Genomic DNA, 26,197 nt, shown 5'->3' on the forward strand with positions numbered 1-26,197 from the left:
GACGATGGGTAGTATTTTCCTTGCTTTGCTTCGGCACCAGAATTGGAAGCGCGGAGACCACCTCGCTATCAGCTTCTAGACTGGCCTGGAGAGATGAACAGAGGTGGCATGCGTCGGCCCTCAAAGTTTTCAATACAAGCTATCCTGTTGCATTATGAAGTAAGTCTCGCTCAAGATTGATGCAAGACCGTTTGGCTTCACTTCGAGTCTTGGCATTTCAGCTGGAACAAAGTCTATTCTAATTTCCACGTTCCACGTCCTTTTCGCACAAGATCCACGGCTGCAGCGAAACGGGACAAAAGCAAAGCCAACGATCTGCTCCACACACCTTCGCGTGCTCGTGCTAGCCCTTGCTAACGCTTGACTCCAGATCTAAGGTAAGCTTCGACATCGACCTCGTCTCCGTGGTCACTGCTAACCTCAGCAAGCAGTTCAGAAGGACTAAAAAAGCAAAAACTCTAGGAATTAATCAAAATAACCACCTCAAAGACATTACAGCCATTCAACACTCTCTATAGGCCAAGTTATCCGTCATTCTCAACGCGGGACCTATATATACGTTCAAAAGCCAGCAGCCAATTACAAGTACAAAACCCGCTAACGGTCGAACGTCATTGTCAGTAAGCCGTCAACCGTGTTAGTGCGTGGCTTAATAGGTATTAGATACGAAGGTTTCGCTTGTACTCTTCGGAGTTTTCGTTTTGCTAATTCGTAGGATAGTAGCTAACTACTTTGAAAGTGAGGCTTAGGGTTCGAAGCTTCAGCCTACCTCCTTCTTAGGCTCTTCTTATAGACATTACCTACCTTCCATCTGTCGTAACCACCTTCTACCTTCTACCTTCTACCTTCTACCTTCTACCTTCTATCCTATTCTTAGCGTCGATCGGATCTCGGTTCTTCTCGATATAGTATAGTACTAGTAGAGATGTCTTCGTAAAGAGCCTAAGGACAAATGTCGCAATCTAGCTATTCTATCCTTATAGTATATAGGATATATTAAATAGCACAACAACTACACATTTTTACTAAAAGTAATATTAGAATCGTACCTAGGTATAATATAGATAAAGATGTTTGCTTATATAATGAATTGTGTATTTCTAAAGATGTAGAAATGAAAATTACAAAACGTTATTCTATAACAAACGCTATGCGAACAGTATCCGAATAGCCTTTGTCGCGGCACTAACTAACGCTATTTATATTAAACGAAATATGCGCGCTCCCTTAGAATTAGCCGCTCTCCAACCTCTAAGTGTTTACTATACGCGAAAGTGTCGCGTTGCTATATGCTAGGCCTATCGGGGTAGAATAGGCTAAAACACGGCTGTCTTAGTCTATGCGCTTTATATTCGCCTACTTAAATACACGTAACTTCGCGTATACTTATCTCGTATCTCCGTTACTGTTTCCGATATCGTATACGCATATATATATATATATAGCTCCAACACTCGCCTTAATTTCCGGACATAGCGCGATAGCAGACTACTTCCGCCTTAAATAGCGCAATAGTAGAACACTCCTACTCTATCGCCTAGTTTAAAGTATAGCTACCGAGGAAGTTCCTTAGTAGGCCTGCCTCGCTACTAGTAATAGCAATGCTATCCTTCGTTAAGACCTAGAAGAGTCTATTATTACCGACCGCTTCGAGGAGTATATTCGTTTCGAGGAACAGCGCCGCTAGCGCTAGCTTGCCTATTAGGCTAAAGGTCCGACTCTCTAGCGTATAGTCCGCGGATAGCGTACGCACCGCCGCTAGTTAATACGTACGGCTGCTCGTTAAGGTCTACCGCGCTAGCATCTATTAATAGACTTAACTTAGGGGGAGGTCGATAAGATCGAGGGCATTAAATACGACGATATCGTAGTTAGTAGCGATAGCGAAGAATATAAATGCGGCTACCTCTACACTTATTGTTATAAACAGTACGACTAGGCTAAATCCAACCTAGGCAGGTATTAGTCTAATCTCCCGCCTCTACGTATTGCGACTCTAGAGCTAGTCTATTATATAGGCGGTAGCTTTCTTTAGACCGGTAGGAATACTAATATTAGTAAGGGCCGTCGCAAGGAATAGCAACAGAAGAAGAAGCAGCAGGCTAGCAAGAATACAGCAGGGCGTCTAGGAAATACGTACGACCTACGCCGCTAGTAGTAGCAGCAGTAGCAGTAGCAGCCGCCGCTATAACAGGGCGTATAGCACGCTATGCCAATCCTACTATCTCGTAAAGCACACACCCGCTAGTAGCCAAATTAGTCTACTAAGAAGCTAGCTCTTCCGGAAGATTTATAGCAGAAGACCGCCTTCTTCTAGGCCGCGACTAACTATATACTAGACAAGCTATTTATATTAGAAGAGATTCAAATGTTAGTATAGGATACTAGTCTTAAGCGAGAGGCGATTCCTATCTAGCGGGACATTATTAAGAATAGCCTATAGTAGGTACTTAATGCCTTCTATCCTAGTAAGGGATATAAGCTATCGGATCTCTAATAGGAGGTGCTATACAACCTAGTATTCGTAGGGACGGATATTATAATAATCGAGAAGACCGGTAGTAGCAAGAGCTTAGTCTACTAGGCATATACTATACTAACTAGTCGCATTAATATCTAGATCATTCTATTAAACCGCCTTAGTAAAGAATAGAAGGCCGATATCGATTAGACTATACGTAATCTCGCACAAAAGAATATAGTTACTAGAGATAGCGGCGTCGAGTTAGTGCGTTGTTATATAATCTCTATAGAGACTAAGCGCAAGGATCCGAAGATGTACGATAATATCGTTGCTAGCAAATACTACTACATCTTCTATAGCCTAGAACAAGCGTCTACTCTAGAATTACGAGAGGTGTTTAAGAAGATTAGTAATCGCATCGGCCTAGTCACTATTAATAAGCTACATTTAGTATATAAGTAGAAGGATTTCCGCGAGGAGTTTGCTTAAATCTATACGCTTCGCAGCCTGTTTCGTACTAATACCCTTTAGCTAGGTGCCTCTACGACCATTTTATAGGAAACCTTAGAGTTTATATTAAAGAATAGCGGTTTCCGTAATAATAGCCGCGAGGCATTTAAGACTAAGGTTATCTATGCGAGCATTGACTGCATTAATACTACGTACATCTTTAAGACTATCCCGCAAAAGAACCGTAGCGATTTCGACTTGCTATATCTATTGCTAAAGAAGGCCGTTACCGATAGATAGGCTATACCTACGAATATCGACAAGGCGATTGTATTTATTAATAGCCGTAGCAAGGTCGACAAGCTAACTTATATTCTGCGCTAGTAGCTTGTTCAGATAACAGCAGACTAAGAAGATCCGACTAAGAAGTATACCTAGAATAACACTAGCTATAATGTGTACAAAGTGGTCGCTTTTTACACTACGTACGTCGCTAATTACGATAAGGAGGTCCGATATAATAAGTTTAAGAAGCCTAGTACTCGGTCGTCGACGCGTATAATAGTTAGCACTCTAGCAATTGCTATAGGCACTAACATTAGCGATATTAAGTTTGTTATTATATAGCAGCTGCCTATTACTAAGGATATTGATAATGCTATACAGCGAGCTAGTCGTACTAGTCGCAAGCTCGGCGCAGGATAGCGATTATATACTATCTTCTTCTTCCCTTAGTACATCGATAATGCGGCAAAGCGAGTTCTAGATAGTATTGACTATGCCTCTGTTATTAATCGAGACGGTAGACCGGCTAATACCGACTAGTATAAGCAGCTCGCGTAGGGCGCTATCGCATACTAGCTATATCGACTAAGCGGCTTACGCAATATAGAGATCCCTAGTAAAGATAATAGAGGCGACTAGGACGAGGATAATAAGGATACTACTATCGTAGTGCCGAGAGGTACGGCCGCTCGAGAAGCTTAAGAAACAGCAGTAGCTAATGCTGCTAATGCCGCTTCTGCTCGCAAGAACTAGTCTAAGAGTGACATAGAAAAGCGTAATAAGATCCCCGACATCTTCCGCCTACTGTTTAATAGCTAGTATATAGTAACGCCTCGTTGCCTACGCGCTATACTAAATGAGCGATACTAGGAACACCTCCGTATATAGGATCCTAAAGAGAGCCTAGATCCGAAGGATTGTTGCAATATAGTCTACAATCGCGATCTTAACTTAGTATTCTAATAGGATGCAGAAGCGCTATATCTACTAAAAGCCCTAGTCGTACTATAGAAGGGTTCTAAGCAGTCCTTCTTGCTGCTATACCTATAGAAGTTCTTTAATCGCAAGGCTAATAAAGCTAGCGGCCGGTTTGATATATACTTCTTCAACCTCCTATCTAATACACTTATCGATAACCGGTATGTTTAAGAGCTCTATAATGTAATACGGCATCTAGTACTTAGCGATACGGAAGAGGCGTCTACTAGAATAAGTAGATAGGAAGTGCTAGATAGTGCGCCTAGGTTTGATACCTAGTATTAGGCTAGCGGCGAAAACCTCCGTAGCAAGCTAGGCCTTAGTAAGCTCCTTATATATATTAACCGTAACTTTCGTAAGGCTTTCGAGGAGTGGGAGAAGTATTATAAAGAGCGGAAGCGCAAGCAGGCCGAGCGTAAGCAAGTAGCGGAGGCAGAGACGGATAATAGTACTACTAACAATTAATCCGCTACTTAGCTAGCACTACTAACAGTACAAGAACGCCTCCGCCAATTGCGCTAGGACTCTAACAAGTCTCGCGATACTAATATATCGCTAGTAAAGAAGGCCGTTATAGGCAATCGGAAAGCTAAGAAGTCGCAGTCGCAACTAGCTACTAAGAAGGCGATAGGTAAGCGTATAGGAGATCCTATTTAGGGCAGTACTGCTTCCTTATCTGCTCGCACTCTAACCTAGCAGACCCTACGCCGTTAGCGGAACGATAAAGACGGTAAATATAGCACTCTAATATCGGTCGCTAAGTCTGCACTTCGTAATACTATAAGTACCCGCCTACGCCGCAGCCGCTCGCTAACTATTAAAGTACGAGAGAATCTTGCCTTAGCTAGTAAGGACATTCTACCTAAGAATCTGCTCGAAGAGAGTCTAACTCGGGCTCGTAGGCAGCGATAGAGCTAGACTATGCTATACTTAATAAACTAGGCGGAGGCTAATAAACTAGGCGGAGGCTAATAAACTAGGCGGAGGCTAATAAACTAGGCAGAGGCTAATAAACTAGGCAGGGCAAAAGGCGAGAACTGAATGTAGCGTAAGACTATCCTACTGCTATCGCAGTAGTAGAGTAGATATACTAAGAGAAGACACATTAGGTTGCACGTTCCTTACCCTTTCGTAAGGAGCCCTATTGCTACTGTTGCTGCTACTGCAAGATCGTATGCTATAGAGTATCTATCGCCCTCTATACTGCGGCATTGAATCCTTTAATAGCATCCTAGACTGCCCTTTAATCTCGACTAGTTAGTTAATCTCGACTAGTTGACTAATCTTTATTAGCCTCTTGCTCTCCTTCTCGTTCCTTAACCTTAATATAAACATTCGTTGCTACCTTTGCCTTTCCCCTTACCTTTCCCCTTACCCTTGCCTTTACCTCTGTATCTATCTTCGCATACTTCTATACAAGTCGATAAATATACTATGCTATAGTATACTAGCTCCTAGGCGGCTGTCTAGGCTCTCTAGCAGTATTATATATCTCTGCAATCTCCTACTATGTTATACTAGTGCTACGCTTCGTACCTAGAACAACCGTAGCCCTTATCTCTTCGCTAAGGTAGTCGTCTAAGTCTAAGGATAAAGAGTCGTCTCGTAATAAGGATGCTATATCGCTATCGCCTTATAATGTCGCAGAGATAGAGATGTTGCTAGCTCGAGAATGATAATAAGGAAGAGGTCGCGATCCGTAAAAGGAAGAAGTCGCGATGCCTATTCCCGCTAATCGGGCGCTTTGCCGTACTAAAACCGGAGTCTTAGCGGGATCCGAATCCTAGTTCCTTCTAACTCGAGACTACGAGCTTTTATAATACGATACTGCTAATAACAATACGACGCGCTAGCCCGCTAGCTAGCTAGCACGAGATACGTCGATTAAGCGCGTTTCTAGTAAAGCGCGCTAGCAAAAGTGTCTAATACGATAACGACGGTCGCCTTAGGCATACCGATGTCCTATCTCGAGAAGTCCTCGCTTACTATACCTTCTAATATTAATACGACGCGCTAGCTAGCTAGCTAGTACGAGATACGTCGATTGAGCGCGTTTCTAGTAAAGCGCGCTATAAAGAAGTCGACGGTTGTTTAGGTTATATTAAAGCGAAGAGGCTAGAGTTAGCTATAAAGAAGTCGATAACTAACTAGAATACTATACTTATTGCACTATATGCTCTAGTTAGCAGGTACTACAACATATACGGTAGAATAGAAGCGTAGGGCGATAATATATAACGAGCGCTATAAATAGTATCTCTTCGAGAACCGCCGAAGCGACCTCTTACGTCCTCGCCCTCCTTTGAACCTCTCCCTAAAACTAGAGGCCTTAGTTGCTATATAAGGCAGAGAAATGAACAATAGCGTTTATAGGGATCTAATATAACTAGCGGTTTAAGGGCCTACTAGGAGCATACTATAAGAAGCATACTAGAAGCATACATTGCCTATAAGCTTACTCTCTCGCTAGCTATTAACGCATTCTATTACTAACTACAGCACCGAAGTAAGTAGAACAGGCATTATTAAGCGTATAACACTAGCGAACTTAAAGAGTTAGAAACTAGGTACCGACTAAAGCTACCTAGAGAACAATAGTCGAACCGCGCCTAAAGTTGTTAAAAAGACAGTATTAAAAAGATATGCCCCTAGAAGCCTAATACGTGCTACGCACTGCTTCAAGCAGTCTTAATACGCTCGGTCTCGCGGATAGGGATACGCACTACAGGTGTATAACAGTCTTAATGCGCTCGGAGGGAAGGGGGGGTACGCACTACAGTTGTCTAGTAGAGTCGATGCGCTTACTACAGTCGTATAGCAGTGCCCTTATAAAGACGTCTTGCTTAAGGACGCCTATTCGTACCGCGGAACTATAGCATTAATAGCTCGCTGCCTAGAGGCTATGTCCGATATCGTACGCTCCTAATCGCCGAATTTGCAAAGGCTACGTTATACTAAGCTTAACTAGATATACGTATAGTATCCCGAGAAGAGCCTAATATAGAAAGCCTGTTATAGTAATAGACAAGAAGACTATCTAATGCGGAATTACCTAATAGTAATGCTACTATAGAACAGCTATACTAAGACTACGATTGATTCCTAAACCTACTCGCTAGGAGAGTTACCTTTCGGCAAAGCCTATCGGAGACTAAGAAGGACTAAACAAACAATACCTGTTAAGGGACCTCGACCAATTCTAAGCGGTTCTGTCGGTAGCAAGTCGTAGAACTAGTAAGGAATAGTGTTAATCGCAGCAGAGAGCTACTTCCACTTGCGACAAAGAGGTATCGATACTATTAATATCGACGCCGAAGCGAATGCGCAGATAGCTAGTATGTTAACAGGGGTAGAGGTATTCACTGTCGCTAGTTACGCGTAAGGCGGATACCGGTATATAGTATAGTTAATGTAAAGAAGAAGAAGAAGAAGTTAAAGTTAGAAAGCGAAGGTCTATCTGCGTAGGTAAGGTTAAGCTACGTAGTCGATAATAGGTAGCAATAACGGCTATACATTACCTTACTAACTAACCCGCTCCTTTACGGTAAGAGCGACATTATTTACTAGACGCTAGCATGTAATAGATTGTGCCTAAGGCCGCTCCGTCGTCCTAAGTAGCGCAATAGGCCCTAGGTCGAGTACAGTGTATAGCAGCAGGAACAAGCTGCGATAGCTATAAGACAGCAAACTCTAATTAGTACTATCTCTTTAGATGCACCTTATCCTGCTATAGGTTATCTAGCGGCCTAGCCGAAGCCGCGATCTTATCTAGGAACCTATATAAGAACTATCTTTCTACGACCTTCCTTCCTAGAGCTATTACCAACCTACTAGAGCTATCTTTCTACGACCTTCCTAGAGCTAGCTAGCTAGAAGGACGCCTATCTAGTTAACTTTATCGAGAAGCTACTTGCTATCTAGGGCTAGCTAGCACGAGATACGTCGATTAAGCGCGTTTCTAGCAATTAGCGCTAGCAAAAGTGATTAATACGATAACGACGGAGACTAGAAGTAAGACACATTATCTCAATCTACTAATCTATACTCGCTGTCTATTGTTCTAACGTCGTCCTTCTAGTATAGTATTCGATGCGAATTTTCTAATTGTATCCTCTACAAACCCTATTCTATTGCTAACGCCGTAGCAAGAGCTTCGTCTTTATCTAAGTCTAGATCCTAGAAGTCGGCATAATCGAAATAGCTAGTAGCAGCGGCGGTCTCTTAGATAGCGCTATAGATAATTGTTAGGTCGTTCTCGTTATCGCTAGGTGCTATATCGCGAACTAGGTTACGCGCGGCGTTATTAGACTAAAGGATATCTGAATTCGCGAGTGCTACGTTATATAGCATAGCGCTAGCTATAGTAAAGAAGCCGAGATTGCTACTATTAATATCACCGTTATTGCTACTACTACTGCTACTACTATTGCTATTGCTATCTCCGCCTAAGGCCTAGACATATCCTACTAGAGGTAGAGCATCGCCTAGCTAAGCAAAGCTATTAGCATTTATGTATAGCTCGTCTGCCCGGTCAATAGCGCTAGCACTAAGTAGCCCGTAATCTCCGCTATACCTACGAGCATCTACGCTATCGATACTATCTATACTATTACTAGCTGCCTCGCTTGTACTAAGTATTACGCATAGCGAGCGCATACGGTGTGCTTCGTTTAGAGCCTTAATTGCTAGTACTAGTTTCTAGATCCCTATCTGCTAGATATTATCTAAGAGGGCACGGTTATCCTTATCGATATTATTACTAACCGGCTGTCGCTCCGCAAGCCTATCTCGGAATAGCTTGTCTACTATGCTTATTATATTAGTTACGGCGTTCTTGTTGGTATAGTAATTGGTGCCTTCTACGCTAATCGCGGACGTAAATATCTTCTTTAGGGCACGAGCAGCACGTCGGTTTCTAGCCTTCTTGCGAGCGATAGCGGCTATATTATAGGTCGAGTTGCTAAAGTGGTTCAGGTCTAGCGTAAGGTCGTTGTTAATAAGCTCAATTTCCTTATCTATAGCGATGCCCTTGCCTCTCTTGCTAGATAGATTGACGACAGATATAGCTATTAACGAGTACCCTAATATATAATCCTGTTATAGCAACTATCGGAATTCTAGTATATGCTTAGCGTAATTGGTCTGGTTGGTACTAAGGAATAGAACGATTAGGTAGTCGACTATCCGCTTAAGATAACCGACGTCTATCTTCCGAATAGCGGTACGCATAGTTATTAGTTCCTCGATCTGTATTAGCAAGCGGTATATCGTAATATAGTCGGTATCTTGTACAAGCACCTTATCCTTATTAGCATACTTGTTCTACTATGCCTCCTTAGTAAACGCCTTCTTCTAGATGTTCTTAACTAACCGAAAATACTAATCTAGATCTAGATTCGAAACAGTAGTCTTTAACACCTCGATGCGGCTCTTTAATTTATTAGTATAGTCTAGCAAACCCTCTAAGTCTAGCTCGTGCTAGAATAAGGCAACAATGCGGCTGCGGAATATGCGATATAGCAGGTTCAAGATAAGGAAGTACTTCGGGTTGTCTTTACTAATGCCTTTTATCGTATAGAACAAAGCATCGTCGACTAGACAATAAGCAAGCCGCGCTTCTTCGGAGTTCTTATCGAAATGGGTCTTAATAATGCCGAATGCCTTATTTATACAGATATGCAACTAACTAGGCACAATAACGCCCTAGTCGTATCGATCGTACGGACGCTCTAACTTAACACCCTCTAATTAATAACTGTTAAAGCGAGCGCATATTATCTAGTCTCTAACGATTGGATATAGACGACTCTTCCTATCTCGAACAGGATCTGGATTGCCGAAGTCCTTATCCTTATTGAGCTATATATTGTTAAGGAAGATGTCCTTTAGTACCTCCTTAGATCCGGTAATTAATACCTCGTTATTCATCGATAGCTTTATTAGCACTAGATCGTTAGCATCTTCCGGATCCATTATATCTATCTCTAGCTATACAAAGCGCTCAATATTAGTGCCTTGCTAGACGTACTAAGTACTAAGCCTAATAGCTGTATCAATATTACGTATTGCGATAGAACGGTATCGTTCGTCGAAGTCGTAGTTCTCGAATACCGCCTTTAGCTCCGGTCCGAATATAACACCTAATGCCTAGTCTATATAATATAGCGAGAGGTATTTACGAGTCCTATCCTTCGCATTATCGGCAAGGTTGTCTAGTATATGCTTATAGCTAAGCTATAGGTCTAGATTTAGCATATCCTTAGTTAGACCTTCTTCTAGGATGCGCTTATTAATGCCAATATATAATGTAGTTATGTTTAGTATCTCCGTGCGATCGCCTTGTTTCTAGATACCCTTGCGATTCTTCTACTTTACGAGATTGTCGTATACCGAGAAACTCCGCTTATTACGAGCTATTACAATAACGCGCTAGTCCTAAACCGCCTTAGTCTTCCGCATTAGCACCTAGATCGTACGAGCGGCGCTAGATAAGCCTATATTGTTAATAATACTAATAATATAGTATAGCATACCGCTAGTAACTAAATATAGGCCGAATTGCTTACTAAATACGGACGCCTTCTTTAGCGAGATCGAACGAACAGCTATCTATATTATTACCGCGATACGCTTACGGAGGCGATCCTACTTGTATAGAAGCTATACATCTTCCTTATCGATCGAGACCTTCTTGTTTAGAAGCAGCTTACGTAGAAGGTCAACCTAGGTTAGCGCTACCTCTTCGATAATACCGTATATCTCCCGCAAGTCAACCTCCTATATCGAATCCTCTAGCTTGTACTAGTTAAAGAATCGCTTGCTAATAAGCTTCTTTAGCTTATTACGAATAACCCGAGCTAAGACGATATGCTTATGTTTTAGTGCAGCTATAGACTAGCGAATATAGTTGCGATAGGTCTTGTTTAGCTTCTCGCTATACCTATTAAACATTATTATCTACTGCTTTAGCGGCAACCTAGCGCGCTTTATCTCTCCGAAGATATTAGTATACTTCTGCTCGCGGGTACGACGATAGCTACGGATACGCTAAGTGCCTCGAGTCGTCCGATTGCCGCGATCTCCGCCTTGCTAAAGACCTACGGCGGCGGCGGCGGCTAGTCTCGCCTGCTATCGAGTCTAGCGGCGTAGAGCTACTATACCGCTAGTATCTTCCGCTCGTTTATTATCCGCCTACTTATTACTATTATCGCTATCCTCGTTATCGTTATCGCTAAATGGATTGATAGCCTTATCTTCCTTAATAGGAGCCTCTTCCGCCTCTTCTAATACGACATTATTATCGCTTATCTTATCCTACTTATACGCCTCTAGCTCGTATATGTCCTTATTAGCGACCGCTTATAACAATGCCTCTCGACGCGCTTCGTCTTTATTGCGCTTATTGCGCTCGTTCTACTAAAGGGCAAGGTCTATATTAAGCGTAGCTTGTATCTCCGCCTACTAATCGGAGTCTAAGTTCATTTTAGACAGCGGCTCGGATAAGAGGTTAGGGTCGAGGTATAGCGGCGCTAGACCGGATAGCGCGTTAGGTAGGTTAGAGTCAGAGTTAGATATATTAGCGGCAATAATAGTACTAGACGCGAGTGTTAGCGGCAGTGCGAGTACTAGATGCGAGTATTAGATACGAGTGTTAGATGCGAGCGCTAGCGGCAGTACGAGTGCTAAATACAGGCAGAAGAACGGGCGTCCGTACTACTGTTATACCTGTAGCTTAAAGCGGCAAGGCTTTGTTAGTTGGACCCACTTAACTAAGGAAGTATAAAGCGCTTGGTTTACGACTCACGATTTATATATAAAGATAGCACGATTAGTCGCAACGCCGATAAGACTTCGTCAATATGTAGTAGTAGTAGTAGTAGCAGTAGTAGTAGTAGCAGCAGCACCTCTATAAATACGAGATCGATTAATGCGGCATATACGATATTAATTAGCGCGATAAACGACAACCTATAGGAAGCCGTATACGAGAATCTTCTACTACTTAGCGCAGAACGGAGCGCAATCAGCGATAAGCATAATCCACGATAGCCTATAGTGCTGGCCTATAGTGCTAGCCTATAATGCTGGTCTATAATACTAGCCTATAGTACTAGCTTTTGTCGATAGATTTAAGCTAGCTAAATAGCCTCCGCTACTTAGACATAATATAACAATACTACGCTCTACGCATATATCGCTCGCATTAAGGTAATCTAGAAATAGCCGCTCTACAACCTCCGCATTGTCGCTTATCGATATTCGAAGGTCTCAATTCTAGTAAACAAGTTAGCTTTACTCGAGGGCTAGTATTTAGCAGGCAGGTATTAGGGATATACGTAGTCTATACAAACAGTATTTAGAAATAGTCGCTCTACAATCTCCTAGTCTTAGATGTGTATATTTCGTGTATTAGATATTAGGTAGTTAGACACTGCACTAACCCGTCGTATACCTATAGCTACCTATATTAAATATCACTTATTTTCTTAACAACTACGCGTTGCATTTAAATACTATATACATAGAATAACTTAGAATTGACGGGACAATAAGATGCGAGTGCTAAATTACGAGATTTTACGCTAGTTAATGACCTAGTATTTTTATAAGGACTGCCTCTACAGCTTTGCGACATTTGTCCTTAGACCCTTACTAGCGCAAGGAGGTTAGTATGGTGGTGTAGGTCCGGTCGCGTAGTAGTCCGATATAGATTGGTAGTAGTAGTAGTAGTAGTAGAAGGAGTATAGTAGTGGAAGGCAGGCAGAAGACCCACACCTACTACACTTCCTTACGCTCAGTCAGCAAGGGTCTGAACCGGAGATAGGCTTCAGCTTTTTTGCTTCACTTCTCGAGTCCACCCCACTTTTTTGTTTGTATACGCGCTCGCTAGGCGCTTGGCTTCACTTTCTTGTCGATCTTTGAACGTGCCTTTTGTTCTTCGACATACTCGATGTGATCGAGATGTGAACCCTGTCCGGTGCGATGTCGTCTCTGGGTTCAGCTCTGGGGAGCAATCGTGACAGTCGATCGCAGCCAGTGTGTCAATGTGGAGCAGCATTCAACATTTCTGATTGCCGCCTCACAGCTCAACGCCCCCTCTCGCATGTTCGCTATCACTGAATTGGCAGAGGCAATTCTGAACGAGTTACCACCACGCGATCTCCTCCTCAGCAACGCGTCTGCATTTTCCAGCACAACCAATAAGAGACAGCATTGATCTTTCGGTCGCTAATGTGCCTTCCCTGCGCGAGCTTTCACAGAAAACTGTCATGGTGAGCCATGCAAGTTCCATCACCACCACTTGTGGCTGGCGGGATGGAAAGCGCGACGTGTGAAGGCGTCTCATCTGCAGACATTCGATGCCAACGAGGCTTCAGTTGAAATTAGATTCAATAGGAGCGAGTGTCGGAAGTCTGTTTCGACTGCGCCAAGGACATCGGGGGGATATGCGGGCAGCAGAGAGCCCGAGAGTAGCGTAGTTCTGCTTTCAAACTTCTCGATGGATTGGGTTCTGACTGTAGACGTAGTTAATGATGTTCATGATTTGGTGCTGTGCCTTCCAAACTCACCCTCACATTCTTGGCGTGCACCTGCCATTTGTCTTGTGACGTGCTTCGTGATGTTCATGATTTGGTGCTCTGCCTTCCTCATTCACTCTCACATTCTTGGCGTCACATGCTTGGCGCACACGTGGCAATTTTCTCGGGCCGCGACTTCGGCTTCTTCTTCTTCTTCTTCTTCTTCTTCTTCTTCCTTTCGAGTATTGCTTCGCCACATCAACAACAAAACTTCAGCATCGAACCCTCGAATCGCTTCATCATGCCACCGAGAAATGATGGCAACATGGAACCACCGCCACTAGTGAGTCTTGCTTCTTTCTCTTCTGTAGCTGCACTGCAAGAACTAACAACAGCCAGAGCGCCGCCACTCGCGTGTTTGGCATCACCGAGCTCGCTGAGCAGATACTAAGCGATCTCTCGCCACGAGACCTGTTGATAGTCCAGCGTGTCTGTCCGAACATACGCTACACCGTGCAAGGATCCAGCGCGCTCAAGAAGCAGGCTTTTCTCAGTCCATCGAATGGCGCCGACCTGGAGCTACTCCCGGACGACCTCAGACCGCCGCACATTCGCTCTTTGTACATCTTTACCAGCGGCACCAGTTGGGCTGTCGACGCTCCTTATACCTCCTCCGTCAGCCTATACCTAGACCCAAAGTGCCAGATTGGCTATGGGGAGGAATCCTGGCGCAAAATGCAGGTGTCTTCGCCCCCAGTCATTCGCGGTAAAATTTGGGTCCGGAATCGTCGTCGCAGAACTTACAGTGAAAGGGACCTGAGGAGTGCTCGTGGTGGTTTCACGTTGGGCGACCTCGCTCAGGCTGCAAATCGGCTGCGGCAGGGAAAGCATAAGTTGAAAATGATTTCGTTTTTCCTCCACACAGACATGAACGAAGCTCGGGACCCACTTCCTGAGTGCTGGGTTTACTGAAGCGACGAGCCTTCCACTGAACGTATGATCGGCTCTGATTGCAAATGTCGTGGTATGGAGCATGGATTTCAAGCAGCAGCGACGCGGAGGACTTGATCACTACTCGACCGATCCCGGCGGAAGGTTTCAGAAGAAGCTATAGTTGGGAGATCGCAGTGCCAGTTGTGGCTTGGTGGAGTTGGGAGAGCGCGCAAGGCAGCGGGTGTTGCATTGCCCAGCAATCTACGCAGCCTCCATTGCATAATATCTTTCGTCTTGACCTTCTGCCTTTCTTTGGCGATTTTGATGACAAGGGAACTATATTTTGAGCCGTATTCGCTGAAAGAAAAGCCCCAACTTAGGCCAAATCACGGACGCTGCATCTCGCGTGACCCATGAAAGATATCCAGGCCTCCATGGCTTTCATTTCAGATTGGGCCCAGATCGCTGATGATGGGAAGCTATCCGCTCATGATGACGAGAAGAGCCGCTGGATCGCGGGGAGGGGCGGAATAAACAGCAAGGAAGCGCGGTCTCTCAGCTAGCACCGGGTATCATGTTTTGGTTGGGGACGGACATGCTATTTAAACGCTTGGAACGCTCTGCAACTCAAAGCACACGGTCCGATCCTCTAGTCCTCGTGAGTGACCGCGGTGTCCAGCACTTCTGCTCGCGCTTTGCCCTTCGTGTGTTCACTGATGAAAGCACTGAGCGTCTTGTACTCTCCAGGTACAACGAATCCTACGCACTCCCACTCCGATCCAGCGGTGTCTTCGGTCTCCACCTGCTCCACGAAGCCCAATATCTTCTCCTTTACAGTGCACGTCTGCGGCTCCTCGCCCTCCTTTGCTGCTGGAGTCTTGACGCTCTGCTTGAGTATGCTTGTTGGACAAGTAATTCGCAGTCTCATTCTCGCTCGTGCCACGGGGATAGGCTGGTGAGCGATGAGAGCCTTGATGGCATCCAAAGCCTGGCTCTTAGCACTCCTAGTTGTCACCACACCGGTCCATTTCGGCTTAGGCTTTTCTTTCTCCTCTATCTCACCGTTCCTAGCAGGCGTACTCGAACCGCTCTCGGCAGGTGCACTCTGATCTCTGCTCTGACTCCTGTCTGCTCCACCTGCCGAACCCTTTGCAGGACCTCGCCCCGCATGCCCACCCTGAGATGATAGCTGGTCCAGTGACTTCTCGATCATGCCAGTGGTATAGACTCTCTTCGTCTTCGGATCCACCAGTCGTCCAGCCACAATTTCCAGCACTTCCTTGTGTACTCGCTCCAGTTCTTGCCCTCTCTCCTTCTCCCCGACCTGAATCTCACCCTTCTTCAATATTTCCAGTACCACCTCATCTCTCGTCATACCAGGAAACGCTTTTTTCAGTTCATCGTTCGGTGCCACCTGACCTTTCGAAACGTTGAGAAAGACATTTGGAATCTGTAGCACATCGTCGAGATTTGTTTCAGTTCCGGATCGGAAGGCCGTGACAGTGTTCTTGTAACAGGCGACTTCAAAGCGCTTCTTGCCCTTTTTCATGCGCACAAGCGACACGTTTGTCAACTTGATCTGGTTGGACGGCTGGTTTATTTGTGCGGATGGCATTTTGGCGGTATGGTTCTCTTGTCACTGCTGGGTGGGGGTTTGATGCCTTCGAAGAGGCTCCTCTGTGCGATGGATTTTTTCCCGAATATGGCAAGGCGATGAGCGGCTGAGTAGGTTTTCGTCGTTGTGTAGAGGTTGTGAAGCAAATCTGTGCTTGGGTTATGGAATAAATACTGTGAGCTCGGAAATTCGCAAGATGTGAGGACGTCGACTCAAGATGACGCAGAGTTTGGCGCCTCAGTAGGGAGGCCCATACATACCAGATTGTCAATGGAGGTTCTCACCGCCTCTACTAACCCACCTCTACGACCAACTTTCTATGTTTGCCCTCGCACTATACTCGCTATTGACTCGCAAAATGCCTCTACGTATCGATCTCTCGCTATAGAGGGCTTAGATAACCTTATAGGTTAATAGCGGCACTATATAAGGCGAAATCCTATAGCACCTTATATAAGAGACTAGTTACTAGATAGCTCTTTCTACGCTTTGTCGGAGGCTTAAGGAATAGGGGGTTAATTATAGCTATTACGCTTACTATAACCGAGTTAATAATGTCGAGGTACTAAAGATCCGAGTCGTATATACCTTCTCCGCTTTACGCTTAACTAATAAAGAAGCGGTTAAAGTACTAAAGATAGATAGATTTAATATTAGCTAGCGGAGATATCAACGGATACGTTAAGAGCTTAGATTAAAGAAGGCATTATCGCGAGATAGATAGATAGAAGCAGAAGAGGAGATAGTAGAGGTCTTATAGGAAGAGCTCGAGAAGTCTACGGTAGAGTCCTTCGGCCGACGGCACCTATATACCTATATTAGGTCTAAATATAATATTATTAGCAGAGATCGGCTATATCGTATAGCTTACTTACTAAATCCTAAAGGGTTACGAGTCCGCCGCGAGCGGGCGCGAGAGCACTATAGAGCGATTGTTATACTAGGCCCTAGCTACGCAATATTAATAGATGCTTACTATAAATTCGAGCATTAGGGGATATAGATCTACGTAGCTATTAATGTCCACTCGCGTTACATTATCTAGGTCTACGTAGGGATTACTAGCCGTATAGCTATATCCGTACTCGCTTAATATATTATAACGATTAAGAATAGTAGTATAATACTACAGATTATCCAATTAGACTATAGGGCGGAAACGATTCTAGCCGCGGACGCTTACTATACGACTCGCCTTACGACTCGTAGTAACCTAGAACCGGAACTAGAACTAGAACCACTAGCTTTCGAAGACTGCTTTAAATACGGTACGAGCAAGATAAACTAGCGGATCGAGGTATAGTAGCGCTAGCAAGTACCCGTATTAAATAGCTAGAGGGGCTATTTTTACGAGTTGCTACGCGAGTTACTATACGATGCTGAATTGCTAGCCGATCGGATTGCCTTCCTTATAATCTATATACCAATTATGCGCTATAAAGTCCTCGAATTTGTTTACCTCTAGAACAGCTATCGGATTAGGAAGCAGGCTAATCGACTATACGTCGTACTAGGTATTCCGTATATTCTATACTATTATCTAGAGCTAAGCGGGCATTCTTATTAAGGTATTCCTATACCTGATAGCGTACTTAATAATATAGAGCAAGACCTTTAAGGATTCGGTATATATTAGATTCTATAGTACTCGCTATAGACTCGCTATAGACTCGCTAATAGACTCGCTAATTCCTAGATCTTAAAGCCTACCTACCCGAGGCTACGCTTACTTAGTGTTAGATAGTATTATAGACTCGCGGCTTCTCGTATCTAGTTAGTAGTAGCGAGAATAATAGCGATAGAGAGCGAGTTTACCGCTAGGTATACTTACTTCTTCGATAGCTAATTGCCGAGCATATAGCTATAGGGTTAGGGCCTAAACTAATAGAGTTGGACAAGCTATTAGTAGCTCGTAATTGGACGTTAGGTAGGGCGAATACCGGGGCTAGATTGATTGAGTTTGTAAATAATATATACTAATCTAAAATAAGGGATTTGCGAGCCGGCCGCGAGCCGGCCGCGAGTCGCTTATTTCAGTTCTATTTCCTTCTTAATCTTTCAATTCCTATCTTGTTCTACCTCTATACTACTGCTATAGTTCTACCTTAGTTCTACTACTAACAATGCCTGTCTAGGGTACCTTTTGTACTGTTACCGGCGCTAACTATGCAATACTATTAAAAGCATACGCATTCTGTAACCAATGTAGTCTTAAGAACCCTAATCTACTAACCGAGCGATTTGTACGCGAGCCGTTAGTAGCAGCCGCTACTACTGCCGCTACTACTGCGAGTTTAACTACGAGTATAGTACGAGGCTTTAATGCGTTCCCTTCTCTACCTAAGGCGGCGAATACTATACGCAATGCTGCTATTTAGTAGTATAAGCCAACTTCTCGACTAAATGCTAGATCTCGGAGCCTCTCGCAACGTCTACTAATACCTATACAACTATTAAAGGAGCTAACAAAGGTATTATTTACCTGCCGCTATTCAGTTTTTAGCTAGCGAGTAGAGGTTTCTCGTAGGGGTAGAGTCGACCTATAGGAATATAATCCGCTAGTCCTATAGACTTCTATTACTAATATCTGGTCTAATAAAGACTTCGAAGAAGCTAACATATTACTTATAGACTAGGTTCTTAGTCGGATTAACGCTAAGGACCTACCGCAAGGTAGCGTCTATTAGGTCGACGACTATACGGACTACTTCTTCTATACTAATTTCGATAATAAGCGCTTGTTACTAGAGAAAGTCGCTTCTAAAGTACTCGGCCTAGGACTAGTTAAAGAGGCTCTTATACTCTTCAAATTACAAATAGGAGGGAAAGCAACAAAGCAGCTACTAATCTATTACCTTAAAATCTATATCTAACAATAGCGGAAGCTACAGCAATAAAGGTAACTAAAGCGGAAGCACCGGCTAAGTACTCCTACTACGAGTAGTAGCGCGAGTGCTATAGCGAGTTAGGACGGGGTTGTTCTATCTATAGAGATTAAGTAAGAGAAGCTATAGAAAGAGAAGGTAATCGATACTAAAAAGCCGCCTAAGTTTATTAACCTAAGCGGCGAGGACACCGCGAGGCTACCGCGAGTTACGCCTATTCTAAAAGAGTCGAGCGAAACTAAGGACTAGCAAGATAGTTAGCAAGATAGTTAGCAAGAAGGCTAGTAAGGCTAGCAAGGCTAGTAAGGTTAGTAAGGTTAGTAAGGTTAGTAAGATAGCTAGCAAGATAGCTAGTAAGATAGCTAGTAAGATAGCTAGCAAGATAGTTAGAGCGGATAGAAGAGTTAGAAGCTAAAGCGTGCTTAGAAGCTAGTTAATCTATTGTCTATAGAGATACGATCGAAGAAGAAAGGAAATTGAAATGTAGACTCGCTATAGACTCGCTATAGACTCGCTCCTTAAATATTATCTACTAGTAGCTCGCGATCGCTATTTAGCTATAGCTCCTTCTATATCGTATATATATCCTTAGACTTAATAATAGCCTTATTCTTAAGCTATTTAAACTACGAGAGGCAATATCCTTCTAACTTATCGAACCTAGCTTCTAATGCCTTAATCTTTGCCTCTAGTTTAGTATTCTTTGCCTCTACGGCCTCGACTCGCGCCTATATCGCGGCTAGCTCGCTATTTCTATCGTCTTCTTTAACCTCTTCTATACTAGCCGTATAGCTAGACTTGCCCTTATACTTATAATAAGCGTAGATACGCTCGCCCTTAGCATTAAGTATACGATACTTAAAGTTATTAGAGCGTATATAGTAGTAGCATAGCGCTAGTACAAGCTTGCTAGAGTCCGTTTCTATAATAATTCTAGCAGCCTTATATTTCTATAGTCTATTTAATACCGCCTTCTTCTTATTCGGTATCGCTATCTAATCGAGTAGCTCTTGCTATATCTGCGCGCTATAGTACTAGAAATCGTAGGTATTTATAGTCGTAGGGCGTCGAAGTCTAGAGCGAGTTAGTAGCGAGTCTATAGCGATGCGCCTTGCGACTTACGATAAATATTCTCCTCCTCCTACTAGTAAGTACGCTACTAGTAAGTACGCTACTAAAGTTGAAGCTAAAGCTACTAAAGCTACGCTAAGAATAAGGTCTCGCGGAATACTAGTTATAGCGGCTACTACTATCGGTATCGGTGTCGCTATCGGTATTGTCGATAGAAGAAGAATATTACGAGGCAAGGCGCGAAAGTGTAGCGAGTCTAAGTAAGGTTTATCGCGACAATAGGCATAGTAAGGTTAGTAAGGAAGGCGCAACAGGACAATAGACTGAAGTAAAGCTAACCCTCCATTAACAATCTGGTATGTATAGAGCTCCGTCCCTCAGGCATGCATGCATTATCGATGAAGCAGGAACCGGAGCAGATAAGGTTGCAGCTATGACGGGTTGCTGGGGAGGCAGTCACGACGCCGCGCTTACGAGCTCTCTGTTTCACTTTCACACTCAACCAACCCGGCTCTCTCTTGGTAAGTGTCTGCCTCTCTCTTCATCGCCCAATTCATCACTTCCATCGCTTACGGGGAGAAGGATTGCATACCACACATTGGCGGACCATTTCGCCGCAAACAGTACGTGCCCCAGCCACGCAACAGCCCACCCAACGCTGTGTAGAGCTGTCGCCTGATCATCGACGCACTCTAGGAACAGACAGCATCAACATGAAGGTCGCAGCATCAGCGCTGCTTGTTGGCAGTGCCATTGCCGCTGTTCCGCAACAACAGCAACCACTCCAGGCTCAGGAAGCCATCCAACATGCATACAAGCTTGCCGAAGACAAAGTCAGCTCGTGGTCGAAGCCGATGAAGAAGCTCCAGCACGAGCTTAAGCACCTCACCGATGAAGCCCGGCAGGTCTGGGACGAGGTCGCCACTCTCTTCCCTGAGGCCATGAGCCAAGCCTCGTTCTTCTCCTCGCCCAAGCCACACTCCCGCAAGCACGAGTCCGAGTGGGACTTCGTTACCAAGGGCAAGCATGTTGAAGACATGTTCTCCATCAATGCCCAGGGCGACAAGGAACGTGAGATCGATGGCCATCTTGAGGCATTCAACCTGCGCACCAAGAAGGTTGACCCAAAGAGCTTGGGAGTGGATACCGTCAAGCAGTACTCTGGATACTTGGACAACGAGGAGGATGACAAGCATCTTTTCTACTGGTTCTTCGAATCACGCAACGACCCTAAGAATGACCCTGTGCTCCTCTGGTTGAACGGTGGCCCAGGCTGCTCGTCGCTCACTGGTCTCTTCATGGAGCTTGGGCCCTCTTTCATCGACAAAGATAGGAAACCAGTCTACAACCCAAGCAGCTGGAACGCCAACGCTTCTGTCATTTTCCTGGATCAGCCAGTCAATGTTGGATACTCCTACTCTGGCGGCTCTGTCAGCAACACTATCGCTGCAGGCAAGGATGTCTACGCCCTCCTGACTCTCTTCTTCAAGCAGTTCCCAGAGTACGCCAAGCAGCCATTCCACATTTCTGGAGAGTCATATGCCGGCCACTACATTCCAGTGTTCGCATCTGAGATTTTATCGCACAAGAACCGCAACATCAACCTGCAATCTGTCCTCATTGGTAACGGGCTCACTGATGGCCTTACCCAATACGAGTACTACCGCCCAATGGCTTGCGGTGATGGTGGATGGCCAGCTGTGCTTGACGAATCGACTTGTTCCAGCATGGATAACGCTCTTCCCCGCTGCCAGAGCCTGATCGAGAACTGCTACAACAGCGAATCGGTCTGGTCCTGTGTGCCGGCCAGCATTTACTGTAACAATGCACTCATTGGGCCATACCAGCGCACCGGCATGAACCCTTACGATGTCCGTGAGAAGTGCAAGGGAAGCAGCTTATGCTACGAAGAGCTTGACTGGATCCAAGAGTACCTGAACAAGGATGACGTGATGAAGGCTTTGGGTGCTGAGGTCAGCAGCTACGACTCTTGCAACTTCGATATCAACCGCAACTTCCTCTTCAATGGTGACTGGATGCAGCCATTCCACAGACTGGTTCCAGGTATTCTTAAAGAAATTCCAGTCCTTGTCTATGCTGGTGATGCTGACTTCATCTGCAATTGTAAGTTCACAGATTGATGTAGCATTGCAAACGAATACTAATTGATTATAGGGCTCGGCAACCTCGCCTGGACGACCGCCCTCGAGTGGCCAGGCCAGAAGGCCTACGCCAAGGCTCCTCTTGATGACCTCAAGCTTGCTGGCCACGGCGACAAGACTGGCTCAGTCAAGTCCGCCGGCAACTTTACCTTCATTCGCATTCACGCTGGCGGACACATGGTGCCATACAACCAGCCGGAGGCATCCCTCGACTTTGTCAACAGGTGGATCGGCGGCGAATGGTGGGAGTGAATGTGATATCGGAAAGCCTGTGACGAATGCTTCAAAGATTTGTCGGAAAGAGCATGTTTGTCTCGGATGGCCTTAGATTGTGATGACGATTAATGTCCATACTTATCTATCAAATTACCTATGTGACTATCAGCCCTGCATTTAAGCAGCGAATTCCCTCGGACATAATAATCCTCGTTGCCTCAAACGGCTCCCAGCAGTATCGCCAGGAAAAGTCGCTACAACGAGAGCAGGGTTCTCATGCCCATCGATCGCCTCTTCTACTGCACATTTGAGGTGGTGGCAGAATACGTTCTAGTGAATGCACTGTGCCCTAGTCATGGCTACTGGGCTGCTTCACATGCAAACAGCGCGTATGCAGGGATCAACTAGTGCGGCTTGGCTTGTCCTCAGCCTACTCCTTAACACTTTCGCTCCCGCTACAAACTCCATCATTACTGTCCAAGGCAAGACTCGACCGCGCACAGCACATAGCTACGATGGCGCTCAACAGCGCAAGCACCAAGAAAAACGCACTGCCCTGCTCGACCTTCCCGCAGATCTCCTACTTGAGATTTTCGATCAACTCGAGCTGCGCGAGGTTGACAGGCTTCGACTTGTATGCAAGAAAATAGACTCAGCAGTTGCCAACTACCAATTTTCGATATGGTGGCAATGCTCTATAACACATCCAACATGTATAGGTAAGATCTATTCATTAGTAGCTGTCGAGACCTCTGCTTAGCGTTGCAATACTAATGTATGGCTACAACCCGCAGACAATCTGCTTCAATACATCCAGAACTGTCCGAAAGACAGGTTATCATGTATCGAGTTCACGCTGGGCTTCAACTACAAGCATGACGAAATCGAAATCGCGCCAAATCGAGACCAGAGCCTTGTCGACGCTCAAAATCAGCAGCTCACGGTGATCAAGCAAGGAGGACAGGACATCGTCGAATCCATCGACTATCAAAAGCTCCGCGCCTGTCTGGGGCATCTCAAACATACCTCCTGTGAGATCCTGATGGAGTTCGGGAATTGGTCACACATGTGGTCCGATGCCGAACAGCCAAAGGCCCTCGAGATCGCCCACGAGCTACTGTACATCATCGTCTGCTCGAATCTCCCGCTCGTGAAGTTGAACATTCGCAATTTGCCTTACGATGAACAGACTCTGAATACCATCTCGCGCGGCTGCTTCAACCTGCAGGATGCCTTCAAGAACCTGCGCTGCATCGATTACAGCTTGGATCCATGGACTATCGACTGGGACCAAGACGATATCGAGAAAACTTTGCGTGACACAGCAGGTGTTTTGAAGGCTTTCGAAAGCGCCACCAACCTGGAAATGATGCGACTCGTATCGTTCAACCACAATGACATCGACATTGCGCCCATCACCGCTAAATTCCTGAGAGCGAACTCATCACCATCGCTTCGGTCACTGTTCTTGGAACAGGTTGAATGCAAAACCGCCGACCTGATTGCCGCGATTCGGAAATGCGCTGCGATAGTTCGCCAGCTGGGATTGGTGCGCGTTGATCTTGATCGCTCCGCAACTCGACTTCAGTTGCTTCAGACAATCCAAGACTGCCCCGTTCTCTGCCATTTGGTCATCTTCAGGGAACCCGTGCTTCCTCCGAACCAAGGTACATACCAAACCTTCCTGCTGGAGCACTACAAGGGCAACGGATCTCTTGGAGCCGCGGCCACTTGCCGGGGATATATCTATTGGGAAACAAATGAAGAGGTGCGGAAGATTGTGGACTTCAATATTGCAAATGCTCAAAAGCTGAGCGACCCACATTGAGAGATTTTGGAAGCATTGGATTGTATCGCGAGCTCATGACAAAGCGAATGAGGCAAAATATCCCCAGCCGATCGATCCTTCTTCTAACCGATTCACGTCAGCTGAGGAGTCGGATGGCGATGGTGTGCCGCAGCCCAACGACATGGGTTCAGAGCTGCTCGCAACGGAATCAAGTCGCGCACATAGTCTTTGCAGCAAGACCGGGATCTGTAGCGTTAAACGGTGATAGGAACGGGCCATCGCTATATTTACATCTGCTCACTACCTACAGCGCTTTCTTCTCAGATACTGTCATAGTAGAGGCTTCAACAAGCGTTGCATCTCGTTCCTGCATCAAGAATGCAGCAGCAGCTCCAGGACCAGCCAAAACCGCAACCAGAATGGCTTTTCCAAGCGTCGCCAACGTAGAAGAGTCGCCCAAGCTGAGCGAGGTGGATTCAAGATATAGCGAAGTCGCCCAAATGACAGTCGCAGCAGACGAGCATAGGTAGTCCCATTGCAAGAAGATTGCAACGCCCGTCGCGAACGGCACTTTCGATACTACTTCAGATGACCAGAACGGAACCGGAATCAGGACAGTCTTCGGATCAAGCTCGATCACGACAACTTGCTTCAGCCATCCCGGAAACATCTGGAATGCAAGTAAGAATCCCAGAGAGGTGATGTGAAAGAATGCCGATGCCAGAATGCTGAAAGTGTAGATGCTGCGATTGACCGCTGGACGGAGAGGGCTTCGATCTTTGGACGAGGTGATAGCGAAGAGTTTGTAGAAGAAGTAGACGAAGACTGGATGGAAGAGGCGAGCAATGGTCCAGAACTGCTGCGATGCGATTCCTTCTCCATCCGGCTCGAGTTGAGACATGAGGATCGTCGGCACAACGTGACCGGGAATTAGCGCCCATCCTAATGCTTTCAGATCCCTAGCTGATGTGCCCACGACCTTGGTAGCATTCGTCTTCGTTGGGGCCAGCGTTACTAGCAGATGAACAATGCACCACAGTGGAGTCGCTATACCAATTCCGATCAATTCTCCCACGACTTCCAAGAAATACGTGGCGAAGGTAAATATCGCACTCCGGTCGTTCCGATGCGCTTCCAAGAGCATTAACATCCAGATACTGGTCAACGTGCCCAGGAGGTGATTTCCTTGCCAGTGTGCTCGAACATTTCGGGAGTCCAAAGTCGACCAGAAGAAAGACATCATGAAGCGGAAGTAGTTGTCGAGCCCATCAATGCCTGTCCGAGGAAGATCGATGGGAATATCGGTGTCGGGTAATGTCGTGTTCGAGAAGGTGATGACGTCCGGCAATGAGATTGTTCCATTCCATTCTGATTGCTTGTTCAAAGCGAAATGGGCTGTGATGAGTAGTCCGAGGAGGATTGCTGCTGACACAACCCTGAGGATAGACATACTGGCTTTTGCGGCGATGATAGTGTCGGATGTCAGCAACTTTGTATTTCTGGTCCTTTTGTCAGGGAGGAATTGAGTTTGGAATCTTCACATGGCCTGGACCTCGGCAAGACTGAATGTAAGAACACTAGTAGATTAGATGTCTACGAAGGGTTCTACGGAAGAGAGAGATCGGCTGTGCCAAGAACGCTCGGGCACGTGATCGTAGCCTGAGGCTGCAGGACCTAGCCTAGATATATTAAGTTACCCCCTACGCGAGTATTATTATTGTAACACAGCTATAATATACCTATTATTTATACAAGGGGCTACTGCCTATCCCTTCTATAGCGCCTCCTAGTTATCGTATATCTATACTATATAAAATATATATACTATAAG

At 45.3% G+C, this 26,197-nt stretch overlaps 5 protein-coding genes across 5 annotated transcripts; 3 read left to right on the forward strand and 2 right to left on the reverse strand.

Moving 5' to 3' along the window:
- Positions 1-3,926: 3,926 nt before the first annotated feature.
- On the forward strand, positions 3,927-14,695 carry MYCFIDRAFT_171805 (uncharacterized protein; the record flags this gene model as incomplete). Its single annotated transcript, XM_007925215.1, has 10 exons — positions 3,927-3,959; positions 12,945-12,984; positions 13,031-13,140; positions 13,179-13,354; positions 13,383-13,506; positions 13,530-13,579; positions 13,610-13,867; positions 13,939-14,038; positions 14,095-14,651; positions 14,677-14,695. The coding sequence occupies 10 exons, from the start codon at positions 3,927-3,929 to the stop codon at positions 14,693-14,695; spliced, it is 1,467 nt and encodes a 488-aa protein (XP_007923406.1).
- Positions 14,696-15,277: 582 nt separating this feature from the next.
- MYCFIDRAFT_202340 (uncharacterized protein) lies at positions 15,278-16,457 on the reverse strand (the record flags this gene model as incomplete). The annotated part of the gene is made up of 1 exon (XM_007925216.1): positions 15,278-16,457. The coding sequence occupies exon 1, from the start codon at positions 16,241-16,243 to the stop codon at positions 15,278-15,280; it is 966 nt and encodes a 321-aa protein (XP_007923407.1). The 5' UTR covers positions 16,244-16,457.
- A 4,249-nt stretch (positions 16,458-20,706) lies between these two features.
- On the forward strand, positions 20,707-22,749 carry MYCFIDRAFT_72243 (uncharacterized protein). The gene is made up of 4 exons (XM_007924533.1): positions 20,707-20,720; positions 20,782-20,822; positions 20,896-22,323; positions 22,375-22,749. The coding sequence occupies exons 3-4, from the start codon at positions 20,913-20,915 to the stop codon at positions 22,611-22,613; spliced, it is 1,650 nt and encodes a 549-aa protein (XP_007922724.1). The 5' UTR covers positions 20,707-20,720; positions 20,782-20,822; positions 20,896-20,912; the 3' UTR covers positions 22,614-22,749.
- Positions 22,750-22,932: 183 nt separating this feature from the next.
- MYCFIDRAFT_81927 (uncharacterized protein) lies at positions 22,933-24,405 on the forward strand (the record flags this gene model as incomplete). Its single annotated transcript, XM_007924619.1, has 2 exons — positions 22,933-23,211; positions 23,395-24,405. The coding sequence occupies 2 exons, from the start codon at positions 22,933-22,935 to the stop codon at positions 24,403-24,405; spliced, it is 1,290 nt and encodes a 429-aa protein (XP_007922810.1).
- Positions 24,406-24,670: 265 nt separating this feature from the next.
- MYCFIDRAFT_81928 (uncharacterized protein) lies at positions 24,671-25,816 on the reverse strand (the record flags this gene model as incomplete). Its single annotated transcript, XM_007924620.1, has 1 exon — positions 24,671-25,816. One exon carries the CDS (start codon positions 25,814-25,816, stop codon positions 24,671-24,673), a length of 1,146 nt encoding a protein of 381 aa, XP_007922811.1.
- Positions 25,817-26,197: the final 381 nt, after the last annotated feature.

Source organism: Pseudocercospora fijiensis (assembly GCF_000340215.1).
Source record: "Pseudocercospora fijiensis CIRAD86 unplaced genomic scaffold MYCFIscaffold_2, whole genome shotgun sequence".
NCBI classification, from domain to species: Eukaryota; Fungi; Ascomycota; class Dothideomycetes; order Mycosphaerellales; family Mycosphaerellaceae; genus Pseudocercospora; species Pseudocercospora fijiensis.

Coding starts and splice junctions, on each gene's coding strand:
- MYCFIDRAFT_72243 (XM_007924533.1), top strand. CDS start 20,913: ATGAAGGTCGCAGCATCAGCGCTGCTTGTTGGCAGTGCCATTGCCGCT. Junction 22,324..22,374: donor TGCTGACTTCATCTGCAATT/GTAAGTTCACAG, acceptor AATTGATTATAG/GGCTCGGCAACCTCGCCTGG.